Source organism: Coloeus monedula, assembly GCF_965178545.1.
Source record: "Coloeus monedula genome assembly, chromosome: 5".
Taxonomy (NCBI): domain Eukaryota; kingdom Metazoa; phylum Chordata; class Aves; order Passeriformes; family Corvidae; genus Coloeus; species Coloeus monedula.
The window spans coordinates 42,264,323-42,279,695 of record NC_138785.1 but is presented as its reverse complement, the minus strand read 5'-3'; the positions used below and the strand labels follow the sequence as shown (position 1 = coordinate 42,279,695).

Sequence of the window (15,373 nt, the reverse complement as noted above, 5' to 3'; positions counted from 1 at the left end):
AAGAGCCAGCTTTTGAAGGCTCAGCCCCAGCTAGCACCAAATGCAGCCAGTGAAATTTCTGGAGCCATCAGGAGAGACAAGATGTCTTCGAAGAAGGCGGATTTTGTAGAAGCAGGTAGAGCAGAGCCAACAGAAGAACGATGATGCTGTAAGCAATGAGGTAGGTAAGCTGAGATGGGACAGGCTGTTAGGGGCTCTTTACCAGACTGGTGTGATCCTGGCACAAAGCCATTGCTGGAGAAAATGACAAGAGCTTACATGCTGACATGAGCTTTTAAGCAGAGAGATAGCATTAAGAAAAGGTCAGTCATGGATAAAGGTAAAAGCCACACTTGCTAAGTTCACAGAAAAAGAAATTCAAAAGGCAGGAAGCAAAAAGCCCTGAGGAATTCACTGCAATAGCTCAGTTTGTAAAGGAGAGTTACAGTATCCCAGCGCTGCGGTCTGGATAAGCCCGAGCTGCCTTTAATCTAGGAACTCAAGTCTCTTACTGCAGCAGCTCATCACAGGCTCCCTGAGTGGCAAGGGGAGTTAGAGACTGCTGAAAACCACAATTATTGCTGGAGTTGAAGAATGCAAACCATACCTGAGTTGGCTACTTCAAAACTAGCTCAGATACATTTATGTTCAGCTAAAACACATGCAGGAAAAATCAAGGAGCCCAAGGCTGAAAGAAACCTTAGTCATCTTGCAGAAGCACTGAGACCTGTGGTTTCAGGAAGGGAAAAGAAAGATACCCCACCAGATACCACTTTCCTCTCCACCTCTGCTTTTCCAGGACAAGAGTAGGTCACTTCCACAGATGTACTTCTGGGCATTGCCACAGAGAGAAGAACCTACTGACAAACTTGAAAAGGACTGTACTGACAAACATGCTTCAGTAGAAGATGCAGAGTTGCCTTCAGGGGCAAATTTCATATTTTCTTACCACAATTAGGAAAGAACAAGCCTGTGAGAAGCCATATACATTTCTAAAAGATACAGGTACCGTCACACAAGAATCACTATTTTGCAGTTGATTGATTGAAAGAAACACTATATAAACCATGAGAGGCTCCATTTCCCTTCTGTGCAATCACAGGTAGTGTTTACATGTCATATACCAAGAGTGCAAGACCACAGACTGGGACAGTAGGACATGTCTCGTCTTACACCTATTGACCCATTGGGCCCTGCTCTCATTTTCTTAGTTAACAACCAGAGCAAATAAAGTAAGGATAGCCATTTATGAGCTATTATGCATTTATGGCTCCAGATTCAAGCCAAACACATATCTAAGTATCTGTGATTGCAAACTCACAACAGCTCAACTAAAACCTTCAAAAAATTTATGCACTCAACTCATTCATGAAGCAGAATGAGGACTGCCACAAAAAGTAATTACTATTGCCCAAGTGGTTAGAAAACAGGTAAAGCAGATCCTAGCAGGTTTTGAGCAAGAATTCTTTGCCTGTCTGCCTATTTACAGATTACCTCTCATTCACAAGTAACCTCATAAGTGTGTATTATTATATAAGGTTTAGCACTGTCAGAGCACCTAAGGACTTCAGCCCCAGCTCAGCACTGCAGTGCCCAGCACATCAGTGTGACAAAGCCACCAAGTTCTCGGCTCCAAAACACTTGTGCTCTCAAACACAAGGCAAGGAACAATGTTTGGAACAAGCTTTCCAGCCTGCAGCCATCAAAGTGCCAACCATCAAAAGTTACCACCACAGGTGTCCTTGAAGAAAAGAGAAGAGGAAAAGTTGCAGAGCAAACGCTGAGGCTCAGGGTAGCTCTCATAAATAATAAATTGTGAATTATTTCAAAGGAAAGTTTGGTAAGTCCGCAGCATACTGGTAGGGGAGCACAAGCTTCAGCTGTGTAGGAACCTGCACATTCAGGTGTAAAATGCTGGGGTTGGAGAGGTCAGGGGTTTTCAACTTGGGGTTTGCAGGTCCCCAAGTGATCTGTGAACTCTTTTCCAAATGGTCCATAAAAAGATAAAAGCAAAAAGCACCACTTACATTTGCTTTGTTTTCACTGGAAACTCAGCAATCTGCAAACTAAAGAAAGGTAAGGATCATCACACTAGTGGATTGTTACTCACAGGGACAGGAGGCAGCATAAATCACCCAAGTCCTCAGGAACTGGGTGTGCAAGCCAACAAGCAAAAGTGTTCCCAGCATAAAAAGAAAGGAAAAATTGAAATAGCATATCCCAGTTGTTAAATATTGTTCTAACTAGTGGGAAATGTTCTGTCAAATGTTCTGTTCCTTTTTACCCCAGTCACTCATCACAAAAATCAGCACTGAAGACTGTAGCTCACTTTTCTTCCATCTCACCAGATGATTGGTTTCTAGTGGTTCCCAATAGACAGGATATGTTTTGGCCTTTTTCTCAACGCAAACACTGAAGAGACTGGAAACACAGCACTGGGATTAATTTAAGTAACCACTGAAACCTGAAGTCCAGTGATTATCTGAGCAGAAAAATTGAAAAGACTCATGTGCTGGCACACAGATAAATCTGCTTTCCCCCTTTAAAAACAAATATGTCACTGAATGAGACTAGTTATTGACAGAGAAAAGCAGAACAATGATAGATGTCATGATTCTGACATGAAAACATTTTACAGCCATACCGCACTTGAAAGGCAGCCGAGAAGCAAGTCCCTACAGACCTTCCAACAGCTATTTGGCATCAGCTTCACTGAGGAGCTCTATATGTACACCTCTTGCAAAGACAAATTAACAATAAAAAAAAAATACCTTGGAAACAAAACCAAAGAACCTGAATTAGAAGAAATCTATAAACTAAGGGCTACAAATTAGTAAGAAATCTATAAACTAAGGGCTACAAGCCTTTATTTAGCCATAAATAAAAAATGACAAGATGATAGCCACTAATTCCTATCCAAGGAAAGAAATCAGAATGATTGTAGGTCAAGTTGCCTACTTTTCATGACTTTATTGACAAAGTATTAATTAATACTTCCTCTTCATACTTTTCCTGACAGCACCTACAAAAGTTGGGTAAGGTCTTCCGTTATTTATTTCTCAGCGTACTGTACACACCAAAATAAAAATGAAAAGAATACTAATCTTGGATTCCCAGGCTTAACTCTCAAAGGACCCCTGGTTTAGACACAGATGACCCACTCTGCAATTAACCAGGAAGAGATTCCCCTGGCAAATCTCTTAAAAACAGCCAGGCAAATACAAGAATATATGACATGCCTATATTCAAAAATGTGAGTCCTCCCACTAGACTTAACATAAAAGCACATGTGGGTATCTGTACCTTGTTGAATCAAGACCACTCAAAGTAATGGAAAACCTCTGTTCATACAGCACTTAAAACACTCTATACACTCTCACACATATGTCTATATGAAGCAATTCCAGATGAAAATTGCCCTAAACTTCCAGCAGGGAATGCTTAAGCACACAACATTTCTTTGAGAAACAAAGAAAGTGAGAAAATTCCTTCTCCCTTCTAGTTATTTTTAATAACCCCTTCTGCTAACAATGTCTACAATGTGAGATACTGTATTTGCTTTAAAATAGACCTTAAAATCCTGGTTTTCAGCTGGTTAAACCACCTTGTAAACATGTGACTAACTAAGACATCCCTATAGCCCATGTGAGTTGCTGACTTCCTGCAACAGGACCAGGGCCACTCAGGTGATATCAGGCACTTGTAAACATCTGTTCAGGTTCATCCAGCTGTCCATAATTTTCTCCTCCTTTGAGCCATATAAACACTGAGTAAGGGGCAGTCCACCAGGACCTCCTTCCTCTACTCTCCTTCCCAGTGCTGTGGATGTTTCACCCTCTGCTCAAGATTGCCCACATCAGCCTAGACCACCCCCCTGGACAGGGCTACTTGCAAAGCCTTGCCAGGAGCAGCCGGCACACCAACTGGATGGAAATCTTTACATGGGTGCTGACCTACTCCTGACTTCTCAAGCCAGAGCATCTCAACAGCAGCCTCACATTTAGCAATATGTACAGGTTTCCCTGAGTGGAGATGGTGGAGACAAAAGAGGCCCTTCAGGGAAACCCAAAGAAAATACTCAGCTTTCTCTTAATGCCAGGTTATTTCATCTGTCAGTGAAAAGAGAACATGTTTGGGCAGTAGCCCTGCAGTATGCACAAGCAGGAGAGCAAACATTTAATGATGGTCTGCTGGAGTGGGAGTCAAGGGCATGGTCCAGTTCCACACATGCTGAAGAGTGGCTGGAAGACTCAAGGGCAGGCTGAGGACTACTGATACCCAAAAAACGCATCATTAATACTTTGAGTAAAACACCTCCCCTAAAAGAAAAGCAATTTAAAAAACAGAAACAAAAAACCAACTCCCTCAAAAAACCGAAACCCCACTCCCAAAACTACAAAAAAGCCCCACCAAACATACAGAAGTTCACTGCAGCATCACATGGAGCTTACAGGACTTCAGTTACTTCATTAGAATTCAAACACAATAAATTAACAGGCAATGATAAACCCTATTTATATCAAGTTGATCTCTTTGTAAAGGGACATAAATAATAAACTGTTTTGCAATTGGCACAGAAGCAGGACTCTGTAACCTCATGCACCCAAGGATACTGTAAACACAAGGTAAATAGACATGATATATTTATTAGGCCATTAAGTCTTTCTCCCAATGACCTGGAGAAAGGCTGCTGCATCCAGAAATCTATTTCTTCCACATTCTTTGCATATAGAAAGATATCCACGGATATTATCATTAAAGTGGAAAATACAACTATAATCTGAAAAAGTTAACATCAATTTTTCTTCTTTAGCTAAAAGTTTTGCTAGATTCGCAATAGGGCTTTTTTAAGGAACAAAAAAAGTTTCCATTTTAAAAAAAGAAATACTCATTTTATAGCCCTCAATAATACCTAAGACTCTGCTGCCAAATCTCAAATACACAGCACCCAGCTTGTTCTAATGCTAATAATACATTGCAAGTTTTACAGCTCCAGTGAAAACACGGTCCTTGCAGTTCTGCTCCCTCCCAGGAGCCTCTGTACACCCAGTGAGAGAAGACGTTGCAGCACATGCAAACATGCAACTGTAAGGCAGCAGATAAGCAGGAGTTACTGGAGCTGCAGTCACTGATGACGATGGACATGGAAATGCAACTGCCCTGCTCCCAGTGCAGGAACAGAGACACTTGCTCAGCCACAGACCAGCCCCAGCACATACCTTTATTCCCCTTCTGCTGACACCAGAAGGAGGAATCAGCTTGCCACATGGCCAGCCCAGTCCTGCAGGCCACTGTGTTTTAGGCCATGTTATTGTGAAAGCCATTGGGTCACCATCCAAGAGCCCATTGTGCTGTCTCAGTGGGATTCCCCATACCGGGGCCAGCCATGGGTCCTTCAGCATTCTCGTCCTCCTCTGAAGACATGCATGAGCCAGCACATGTCCCCTCTGAAGCACTAACAGTTAGCAAAAATTGCTTTAAAACTAAAGCTTCTGGAATATACACAAACCAAGCTCTTTGGGTAGAAGCATTTTCCACAGTCACAGCATACAGATTTTGTAAAGAACTAAATTTGGAGTTGTTTCCCAGAGTTTAAGTGAATTGGTTTGCACTTCTAAAAGAGCAATCTTTGATACACCTGCATGTCTCTTTATTAATTATCTGATAGTGGAATTCAAGGTTAAGATAAAAGGCTGCTGTGTTTTACTCCAACTTCTGCTGTTTTGGTATCCCATCCTGTCCTCATGTGGAAGAACAAAGTCTCATGTTAGATGGATTAGAAGTATATCCAGCTCCAGAAAATATGCTACAGAAGCCATTACTCCATGCATTAATTTAGTGCACAGAATAGTAACTTGCTTTCATAAGAAAACCTAAAAGAGCTTAATAAGTGCTGATGGTAATGTTACACTATTGCTTTTCTGCTACAGAAAAAAAATGCAACTATTCAGATTCCCTGGGTAGTTACTGACCTTTGAACGCGGGCTCAATTGCTATTGTGGCTCAGAACAGGAGCGCAATTAAAAAAGGAGGCATGAAGATCTGCTCAAATATCAACATGAAAACGCTTTGTTTCATCAAAATATATGTGTTTGTACATTCTTTACATTCAGATACTGCTCATCACAGTTCTCAGGTGAAGTCCCAGGTCATAAATAGAGGGATCAAGTACAGCAGACAGAAGAAAGCATGTTTATATATTAGGTGAAGGGATTTTATTCCAAGAATGTAATATCCTTAAAAATCTTTCCAGATTTGGCCCACCCAGGGAGCAGTTTCAATATCGGAAACCAGAGACTGCAATAACATTCCCAGCAGTCAACATCATTAGAAAATAATAAAAACATTTATGCTTTTGTATTTAAAACAAAGAAAAAAGTTTGGAGACAGCTTGAATTTTCAGAACCCTGTCAAAATTCTGTTATTGCAGAAAACTATTAAGAAGTTCCTTCCATCCTCACATTTCACAGCCACAGCTTCTGCAGGGGAAACCACCATATGGTTGCAGTTTTTATTTTCTTTGAACACTTCAGGTTTTCCTTGACTACTAAAAGAAAAGAGAAGCCTGCCTATCATGTTTGCTGTAGCCAAGGGACGGAGTGATGTTGTTTAGGAGGCAGCATTTGATGCCAGGAGTTTTGGAGGCCACCCAGTCCATCTGGGTTGCACCTTTTCTGCTACACTCTCCAAAAGGATGTCTCAAATGCAGACAAGAACATGGTAATGCTTTGGCACATCCTGTTGGGGGACAAGCTGTGATTCTCCTGGCCTGCAGAAAGGAGGACAGGTTTACCATCCAAAATCATGGCCCCAGGAAACAGCACCAGAATCGCTGGGAGAGAGTGCCAACTTTGTTATCATTCCCTTTACAAAAGAGCTGAAACAAAAACCTGCCAGTCAAGCCCAGGGACAGAAGTGTTTTCAGACACAGCTGACCTTCCTAGAGCCTTTCTCTGCGCACATTTCTCCAGGCTTGGGGTCTGGAACACCTCTCTTTTGGAGACAGAATGAGAAGACTCTGGGAGGCCTTCTAGTACTTTTCAGTACCTAAAGGAGGCACGCAAGAGAGCTGAGAAACAGACTTCACAAGTGCATGTAGTGACAGGAAAAGGGAAATGGCCTTAAACTGAAAGACGGTAGGTTTAGAGTAGATACAAGGACAAAATTCTTTACTGTGAGGGTAGTGAGGTGCTGGGTCAGGCTCTCAAAAGAAACTGTGGGTGCCCCATCCCTGGAAGCACTTAAAGCCAGGTTGGACGGAGCTCTGAGCAACCTGGTCTAGTGGAAGGTTCCCTGCCCATGGCACAGGGGTTGGAATGAGATTATTGATAAGGTCCCTTCCAACCCAAGCCAAGTTTTGATTCTGTGAGTCAAAACTCATATAAAGCAGAATTTTAAACTGTGGCAACACACACAGAGGATCTGCACTTAGTCAACTAAAATCATTACAGCTTGATAAGTAAAATATTTAACAATATGCCTCTTACTGGCAAATCACAAAGACAGGACAAAAGGGGAAACACAACCAAGTTTACATGCCACAAAATGGTAAAAATGAGCAGGCAGGATGGAGGTGCCTGTGACTAGCAGCTCCATGGTTATCCATTGCATGGCCCCTGGACACCTCATTCACCTCAGTCTTCTTAAATACAAAAATGACTAAGTAAAAAAGGAGAGTGGGACAGACAGAAAGGTGATTTAGTGACTGGCCTAGTGGCACATGATGCTGGCAGCCCAGCAGCCCATTTAAGAGCTGGGAATAACACCTGACAAGGGCTTCATGCAGTGCACACCCACCGTGCTGCTCCCTGGCAAACACAAGGGCCCTTTTGAGGAAGGGAACGAGGAGCATTTAATTAAAGACCAGACCCTCATGCACAAAGAAAGAGTTGGAGAGAGTGAGAGAGCTCTTGCTTTGTCAAAGCACCATGGCCAAGGGCTGCTCTCGGCCACCACGGTTCCCTTACAGCATTGCTTTTCACACAGAGCATACACTTAACTTGCAAGGCTGGATGACTTATTTGCCACCGGAAAAGATGCTTTCCTATACAATGGTGCTCTTTGTGGGGAGGAAGGAGGTGGGGAGACAGTACTAGCTGGCTATTAACCTTATAAATCCTTCCCTTGAGCTGCACAATGAATACCACAGATCTGTGTATTTGACTTTGCTTGTTCAAGAGAAGCTGCTTTGAGTGAAAAAATGAAATTCAATAGGCCATATCTTTCCTTCCTTTGTGTTTTTTTACTTTCACAATATGTTTTTGATGACTAGCACTAGCCTTGCAGGCCATCCACAATTTTCTTTAAAGAGCAGAAAGCAATTCTGACTCTAAGACTTCATTCCCACAACACAAGCACAAACCACATACTGAGAAATCAGGCACTTTATATGCAGTCCATACTCATTTAGCTCTTGTCTCTCTCTCCCCAGCCTCTGAAAGCTGCTTTTACAAATTACATTTAAGGCCCAACCCAACACTTGTGAGCAGTGAAGTTCTTTACTCAGAGTTGGGAGTAAATTCATAAGCACTTCAGCCTAGCCATAAGCTTAATTTTACCCTTTTTTTTTTTCAGGCTGCAATAACCACCTCACAGATATAAAAAGTGCTTAGTGAATCTATAACTGGCTCTAGGTTGGAGTGGTAGAGAAGGAGAAGAAAAATATTATCATTTAAATCCACTTAAGTTCCCATGGTAATACCACAAGGCATACAAAAGGTGTAGTTGAGTGTATGGTAAAGTCATCGGAGGTTTTATTACTATGAAACCTCATGCTCCCTCACTGAAAAGAAATTTTCATTATACAGAGGAGATAATTGGGAGGAAAAAAAGGAACTTATGTTTTATAAATGTCTATAGATGAATAACATTTAATGTCCAACAGTCTACACCATAATCATCCACTAATGACTGAAAAATTTATTGTGAAAATTACCAAACCTAAACTGGTGGGGTGTTAATTTAATTTTTTGGTGGCATGAGAGGATATGGCAGGGAGAGAAAAGAAAGGGAGCACTTAGCTCCAACTCCCAGCGCGGCAAAAAAAGTTTCCCCCCTACGCCTGGCCAAGCAGGAACAATGCACAACAGCCCGGACCTGCCGACTTTGCTGAATTATAACTCCTGCTAGTTAGTTTAATTATTGCACATACATTTCTTAAAAACTCCATCTGAACATCAGCTTCTAATTGGAGAAATTACTCTGGGCATGGCCAAAGGGTTATTATAAAGTTTGGTCACTTCTTTTCAAGCAATCTCTACAAAAGGGCATGGCCCTTCTGCGAAGCGTATGAAAACCTCTCAAAGATGCCCATTGTCCGTGACACAGAAATCAAGTGCAAGAGATACAGAAGGAAGTCTCATCTGGGAACACAAGAGGCGATGAAGACATGAAAATGAGGTGGAACATCCTCCTGCACTGACAGCACCTTGCACAGAAGAGCTTGCACAGAAAGGCAAAAAAAAAAATCAGCTTCCAGGATGACAAATACTAGCGAGTGCAAGTGGAAGGTGTGTCAAAAAAAGAAACTTTATTAAAATACTAACGCTCATTAAAGACTTAAGTTGCAAAAGCCTTACAAAGTTACAAGAGAGCTTCCGAAGACAATGAATTTCATCACTGGACCTATAGATTTGCATAAGGCTTCCTTGACCCCCTAAATCAACATATTAAGCAAGTGCTGGTTCGGGGATTTTGTTTATTCAAAGACTGCTTATGTTTCCCAAAATTTCTCCTTCAGCCAACTTAAAAACCTAGGTACACCCTAATTTCCTAATATCCAAATAACTTTGATCACTGCAAAACTGGTCACTGAGCAAGCTTTTATGGTGTAACCATTTAGCTTAAGAAAACTGCCAGAGGAGTAAGTTTAGAAGTCACACATGAATCACTTCATCCCCCGTACCCTCCAGCCCTAAGATGTCAGTGCTATAAGCAAATTTCTCATGTGCTTCATATTCCTGCTGTATTAAATTGTAAGGTCTAATTTTATAATTCAGATCTTCAGACACTGGAATCTCATGTGAATTTTAATCCATTCACTTTGTGGCTCAGGTACACCTGCACTGAGCACCATAGGACTGTCCAGTCCCTGTTAACTACAGATTATACTTTCATGAACTTTTCATTATCAAGCCAGGGTAACTTAAATGTGGAAAGACTATCCAGCAATGAGTCTCTCCTGGTTTACATTTTACAATTCCAGCAACAGAAAACATGCTATGCACACCAGAGGTTTAGTATTTCCTCCTCCTCACCAGCTACTTTTTCCTCCAGTTATTATCTCCACAGCCATCACAACCCATCAGAGCCAAGGCTCTGGACCACAATGAATGAGAAATACCAGCAACATCAGCAGCGGTTTGAAAGTCAGGCTGCAGTTGTGATTTCTGGGTCATGTTAATACTTAACAATATAGAGGAAGGGAAGTGTTGTCCAAGGCTCTCAGCTACCTGTGCATGGAGGTTGTGCAGCTGAGGAGACCTTTCTGTCCCTTGTCCCATGCTAGACAGCAGCAGGAGGTTGGCATGTTCCCCCCACATCACCTTGGGGAAGGCAGCTGGTCATCCCAGCTGGACTCCAGGCGCAGGTGAGGCAGAAATCTGCCCCCACCTTTCTGCAAAGAGACAGCCAGCCAAGAAACGAGACAAGAACCAACTCAACAACCTATCACAGCAGTGTCCAGATATTCCAACAGCCCTGGGGTGCACAGAAAGACCCCCTGGGTCAGTCCCCCATGCACCCCCCCCATTGCCCAGCCATGGCAACCCCTATTACCACCACAGTATGGGGACTACCAGATGGACCAGAGCAAGAGAAAATAGCAGTGTCACCTTCATCAAAAACACTGTGCCACTTTTTCCCCTTGACCCCACCAGTTATTTATTAACAGGAGTAAAATATTACTATTCTGCAACTCCCAGCAGGCAGGTTTTCCTATCAGCCTAAGATACCAACCACCTTTTTTTTTAAAGCTGAAAAGCATTGGGGCTTTTTCTTTTTGTCTGTATGTTGTTCGCTGCTGTAATGAAACAAAGTAGATAATAAAGTGTGAGAGAGTTCCTCAGTAAGTCACAGCCATTTACACATTAGGTACCTAGTTATGTTGAAAATACAATTACATGCATTTAAGCAGATGCTCATGCCTACAGGCCAAGGCCATTATTTTGACAATTCTTTAGCTACCTAACTTTACAGTAAGTGCAAGTTGAATCTACTTAGATACATGACCTGAATTATCAGTCTGGGAGTGGAAAAAAAAACAATGGAAAAAATAAAAATCAATCAGTTCCTCCCATCATATTTAGCACAGCTAAGGCTACACAACAGGCAAGACTCCAATGGGTCCCTGCTCTTCTGTCATAGCCTTTAATCAAATGTTGAGAGGCATTTGCTATTTTTAAAGTCAAATGAAACACTGGCTCCAGTCTTTTGTAAATTTGCAGCAAAGATAACCCCCCAAAGGAATGCATATTATTTGCACATCAGTGAGCTTACTTATTAACGTGAACTTCTAGCAAAAGTTTTGTTTCCATATTTTAAGATAGGCCACAAAGACTTGTTTACATTCCTTGGGTGGCTTTAGTAAAGTCAAGGTCACTATGCACCTTTCTACAGCCCTCCTGGGCAGCAGGCTGAGGAATATCACCCAATAAGCAAGGTCCAGGAACACCCCAAAAATCAAACACTGACCCTGACACTCTGTCAGGTGACAAGGCCAATTCAAAAGCTCTTCATCCTCAGTCCAACTGCAGCCAAAAAGCCCAGATGAGGTAGGCTGAGCAGCTAGCACTAACCACTGCCTAAGAGATTTCTTACCTTCTCCAAATAGTGGTGGACCACAAAAAACTTTTCTATCACAGAACAGGATTAAACACCTGCTCTGCAATACTGTCTTGTCATCTGAGGTTCAGAGGAGAATTTGCTATTATGAGGAAAAAAGGTCCATCCATTCATTTTTAACAAGGCAACTTGTCTTGACCCTCCCTCTCAGCACAGAAAAAAATGGTAACATTCAGGTAAGTCTGATAGGGAAATAGTGAGTGACAGACAAGTGTCTGACAACTCTGCAAAGAGACAAGACTGCTAATAACTAGAAATTATAGGAGTCTTAATTGCTTGCTCAAAAGGGTAAAGGCAGCTAAAAACATTCAAAAGCCAGATTAAAAACAGGACACTGGGAAACCTCGAATATTCATGTTCCATTCTTTTTGGGAACCTTACTCAACTAATTTTTTAAAAAAAGAAATGCATGAAAGCATCCTGTTCTAAGGGTCTGAAACTCCCAGCACAGAGAGAGCTTCTCTAGCTTTGTGACCTGTTCATGGTGCCTGCTGCATAGGACATAGATGATACAAAGTGTACATGAGGAAAAGACAACATCACTGCAGCAGCCACGGCAAGTAATTAAGCCAGCAATAGAGCAAATCCTCACATTTTTCCTTCTCTCTATAAGAGAAGCTGCATGTTTCAAGCTGTGATGAATGTTGAGTTGCCTTAAATCCTAAGAAAAACTTCTGCTCTGTTGTTCTTCACAACTTGCCACTATACCCACCAAATAGCCACAGCTTTATATCTTAGGGTTTGGGGGTGGTGGAGGGGTTGGGTTGCTTTTTTGGCTTTGTTTGGTGTTTTTCATGTCAAAATAAGTGCTGAAACATTCGTGCTCTCCATGCTAGGATTTTTTCATTTCCTAAAGAAAATTCAGGATGAGGTGTGCTTTGTCCTAGGCCAGTGCACACTGATGGGATTCCCCTCAGGGAATCACACTGTAACTTGAACCTTCAGCCCACCACGGCATAACAGACTTGCCGTTTACAGCTCCAAAAGTCACCTGCCTTGCACCACTAAAAACCGTATGTTACTCATCTCCTCCTGCTACTTCTCGCTGTGGAAGACACCTTCACAGTAACACTGTGACACAAGTTTGATCTAGCAAGTAGAGCCGAATATAAAATAAAATATTGTTTTAGCACACCTGGAAATACTAAACCCAACTTTTAACTCCCGCGCCAAGCGGCCCCAGGAGCACGCTCTGGGCAGAGCCGGCCGGTAGGAGGCCAGCGGGCATTTCATCCTCCAGGGAGTATATTCCAATACTTCCAGTTTATGTTTTTACCCTCGCCCGCTGAAGGGAACGGCGGGACGCACCTCTCCAACCGACCCAACAGCCGTGGCCGGCAGCTCTCCCGGAGAACCCCACTTAGCCGCACCCCTGTAATGCCACCGCTCCCTTCCCGGCTCGCCCCTTTCGCGCACATCCACTTTGGGAGCTAAAACCCCGCGGCGAGGAGGGCCCCCCCTTCCCGCCCCCGCTCCCTGAGCCCGCCGGGCACCTGCGGCGAGTGCCCCGGGGCAGCTCCGCGGGCCCGGCCCCGGCCCGGCGGCACCTACCCAGGCACTTGATGTGGAAGCCGCTGGGGGGCTTGAGGGAGCGGCGCGCCCAGCCCTGCCGCAGCACCTCCAGGTGCTCCTCCTTGCCCTGCACCAGCAGCACCTGCTCGTCGATCCAGCCCAGGAAGAAGGTCTCGGCCACCGCCGCCGTGGCCCGCCGGTCCCAGAAGTGCTGCATGTTCTCCCGCTTGAAGTCCGCGAAGATCTCGTAGCCGATGCGGTGGCGGCCCAGCTCCGCCGCCGGCCCCGCACAGGCGCCGGCCCCGGCACCGCCGGCACCGTCGCCCCCCGGCCGCCCCCCGGCCGCGGCGTCCAGGACGATGGCCAGGGAGTGCGGGGCGATCTGCAGGCACCTCTCCGCCCTGCGCGGCATGGCCGCTCACCGCCCGCCGCCGGGCACGGACATGGGCACGGACATGGGCACGGACATGCCTCCCCGCGGGCGCGCTGCCTCCCGCGGCCGCTGTCCGCGCTCCGCGCCGCTCCGCCCCCGCCGCGGCCCGGCCCGGCCCGGCCCGCTCCGCCCCCGGCACACCCCCGGCGCGGTCCGGTGCCGCGGGCGAGGCGGGGACGTGATCCCGCCGCTGCCGGTCCCACAGCGGGTGGCGGCCGCTGTCTCCCGGTCGGGAAGTCCGCATGCCCTGCAACCCGCCTCTCCCCGCCTCTCCCCGCCTCACGCTTCCCTGTCCCGGCACGGGAGCACCATTCCCAGAAAGAAAACGAGCCCAGACACTGTCCCGGCCCGTGGTTTAGGCTTCCAGGCACCATTCCCCCTCCCCACCTTCGGGAGATACTCACCCTTCCCTTCCACGAGTGAAGCACAGGGGCATTCCCAGCCACATCCAGATTATCCCAGCAAGTCTTACAATTCCTTACAGTTTTGTTTCCTCCAGTGGCTACACATCTGTATGTAACACACCCAGTGAGTGGCATCGACCCTGCCATGTCCATACGCCTTTCTCTTCACTCGCTGTAATCCTGTGTCACTTTGTGTCTTAGTCGTACTGAAACGTGATGGTGATGGAGCAAGGGTAAGGTTCACTCCTAACTTCTGTAGCTTTTTCCCAGCAATTCAATATTTTGCCTCCTCTGTGTTCTGGATCACCAGCTGCCCGTGAGGCTCAAGGGAGAGCTCAGCAAAACTGAGCAAGGTGCAAGCAGAACTGGAGGGGTCCTTGCTGGCAGTGCAAGGCTGACAGCTGTGTTGTGCATCAAGGTGGTAGCTGGCTGCTGAGCTGCAGGTGCTGGCAGCAATGTGCTGGTTATGCTTGTAAGAAGGCAGATTTAGGAACTTCTCTCCTGTCTTCTATAGGAACCCTCTAACCCACAGCAAAACAGGGCCACAATTCTGAAAACAGGGCTTGAGTTTCTGAAAGGTCTGTAGCTGTTTGACACCTTGGTGGTGTGTGAACTGTGGGTGGCCTCAGCAGCAAACCTCATCTTGCCCCAGCGAGCTGGCACTTGGGCCATGGGCAGTGAAGCATGAGAATGCACCAGAAAGGCAAATGACAGAAAGAAGAAAACTGCTGAAGAGAAGCAGGGGCAAGGGCTGAGGCAGAAGATAGGTGAGTGAGAGGAGAGAGCAGGCAGCAGCTGCTCTGCCAGGCAGCAGAATGAGAGCTGCTACAGCCACAATACTCCATGCTGTGCACAAATTACAGTGTTTTACCTGTTGCTTCTGAGTTCACTTACATCAACCTCCCTTGCCACATGTGGTCCCCTAAACTATCACCCATTCTGTTCTAATCTCGTTCAAATCCTGTGTCACTTTCCAGCTGGTTTCACCCAATTCCTTCTCTGGGTCTCACCCAGTGCTGTCACAGTATTGAGGAAGGTCAAATTTACCAGCATCCCCAGGAGTTTTGCAAGGAAACAAGTTGTACAAAACCCACTTTTCCAAAGGGGAAATCAGAAGTTAAATAAATTATTCAGAAACACTGTCAGTCATTTTGAGCCAGGAGCAGAAAGTATTAATATTCAGTTTCTATGCCTTCCCAGGTCT

General features: G+C 44.9%; 1 protein-coding gene across 1 annotated transcript in view; it reads right to left on the bottom strand.

Moving 5' to 3' along the window:
* The window catches only part of STOX2 (storkhead box 2), a gene marked incomplete at its 5' end in the record, with an annotated part of 139,561 nt that extends 125,817 nt beyond the window's left edge, over positions 1-13,744 (bottom strand). The window contains one exon of the mRNA XM_082281300.1: positions 13,372-13,744. Coding sequence (XP_082137426.1) covers positions 13,372-13,744 — 373 coding nt within the window. The remainder of the gene's footprint in view (positions 1-13,371) is intronic.
* Between the last annotated feature and the right edge of the window lie 1,629 nt (positions 13,745-15,373).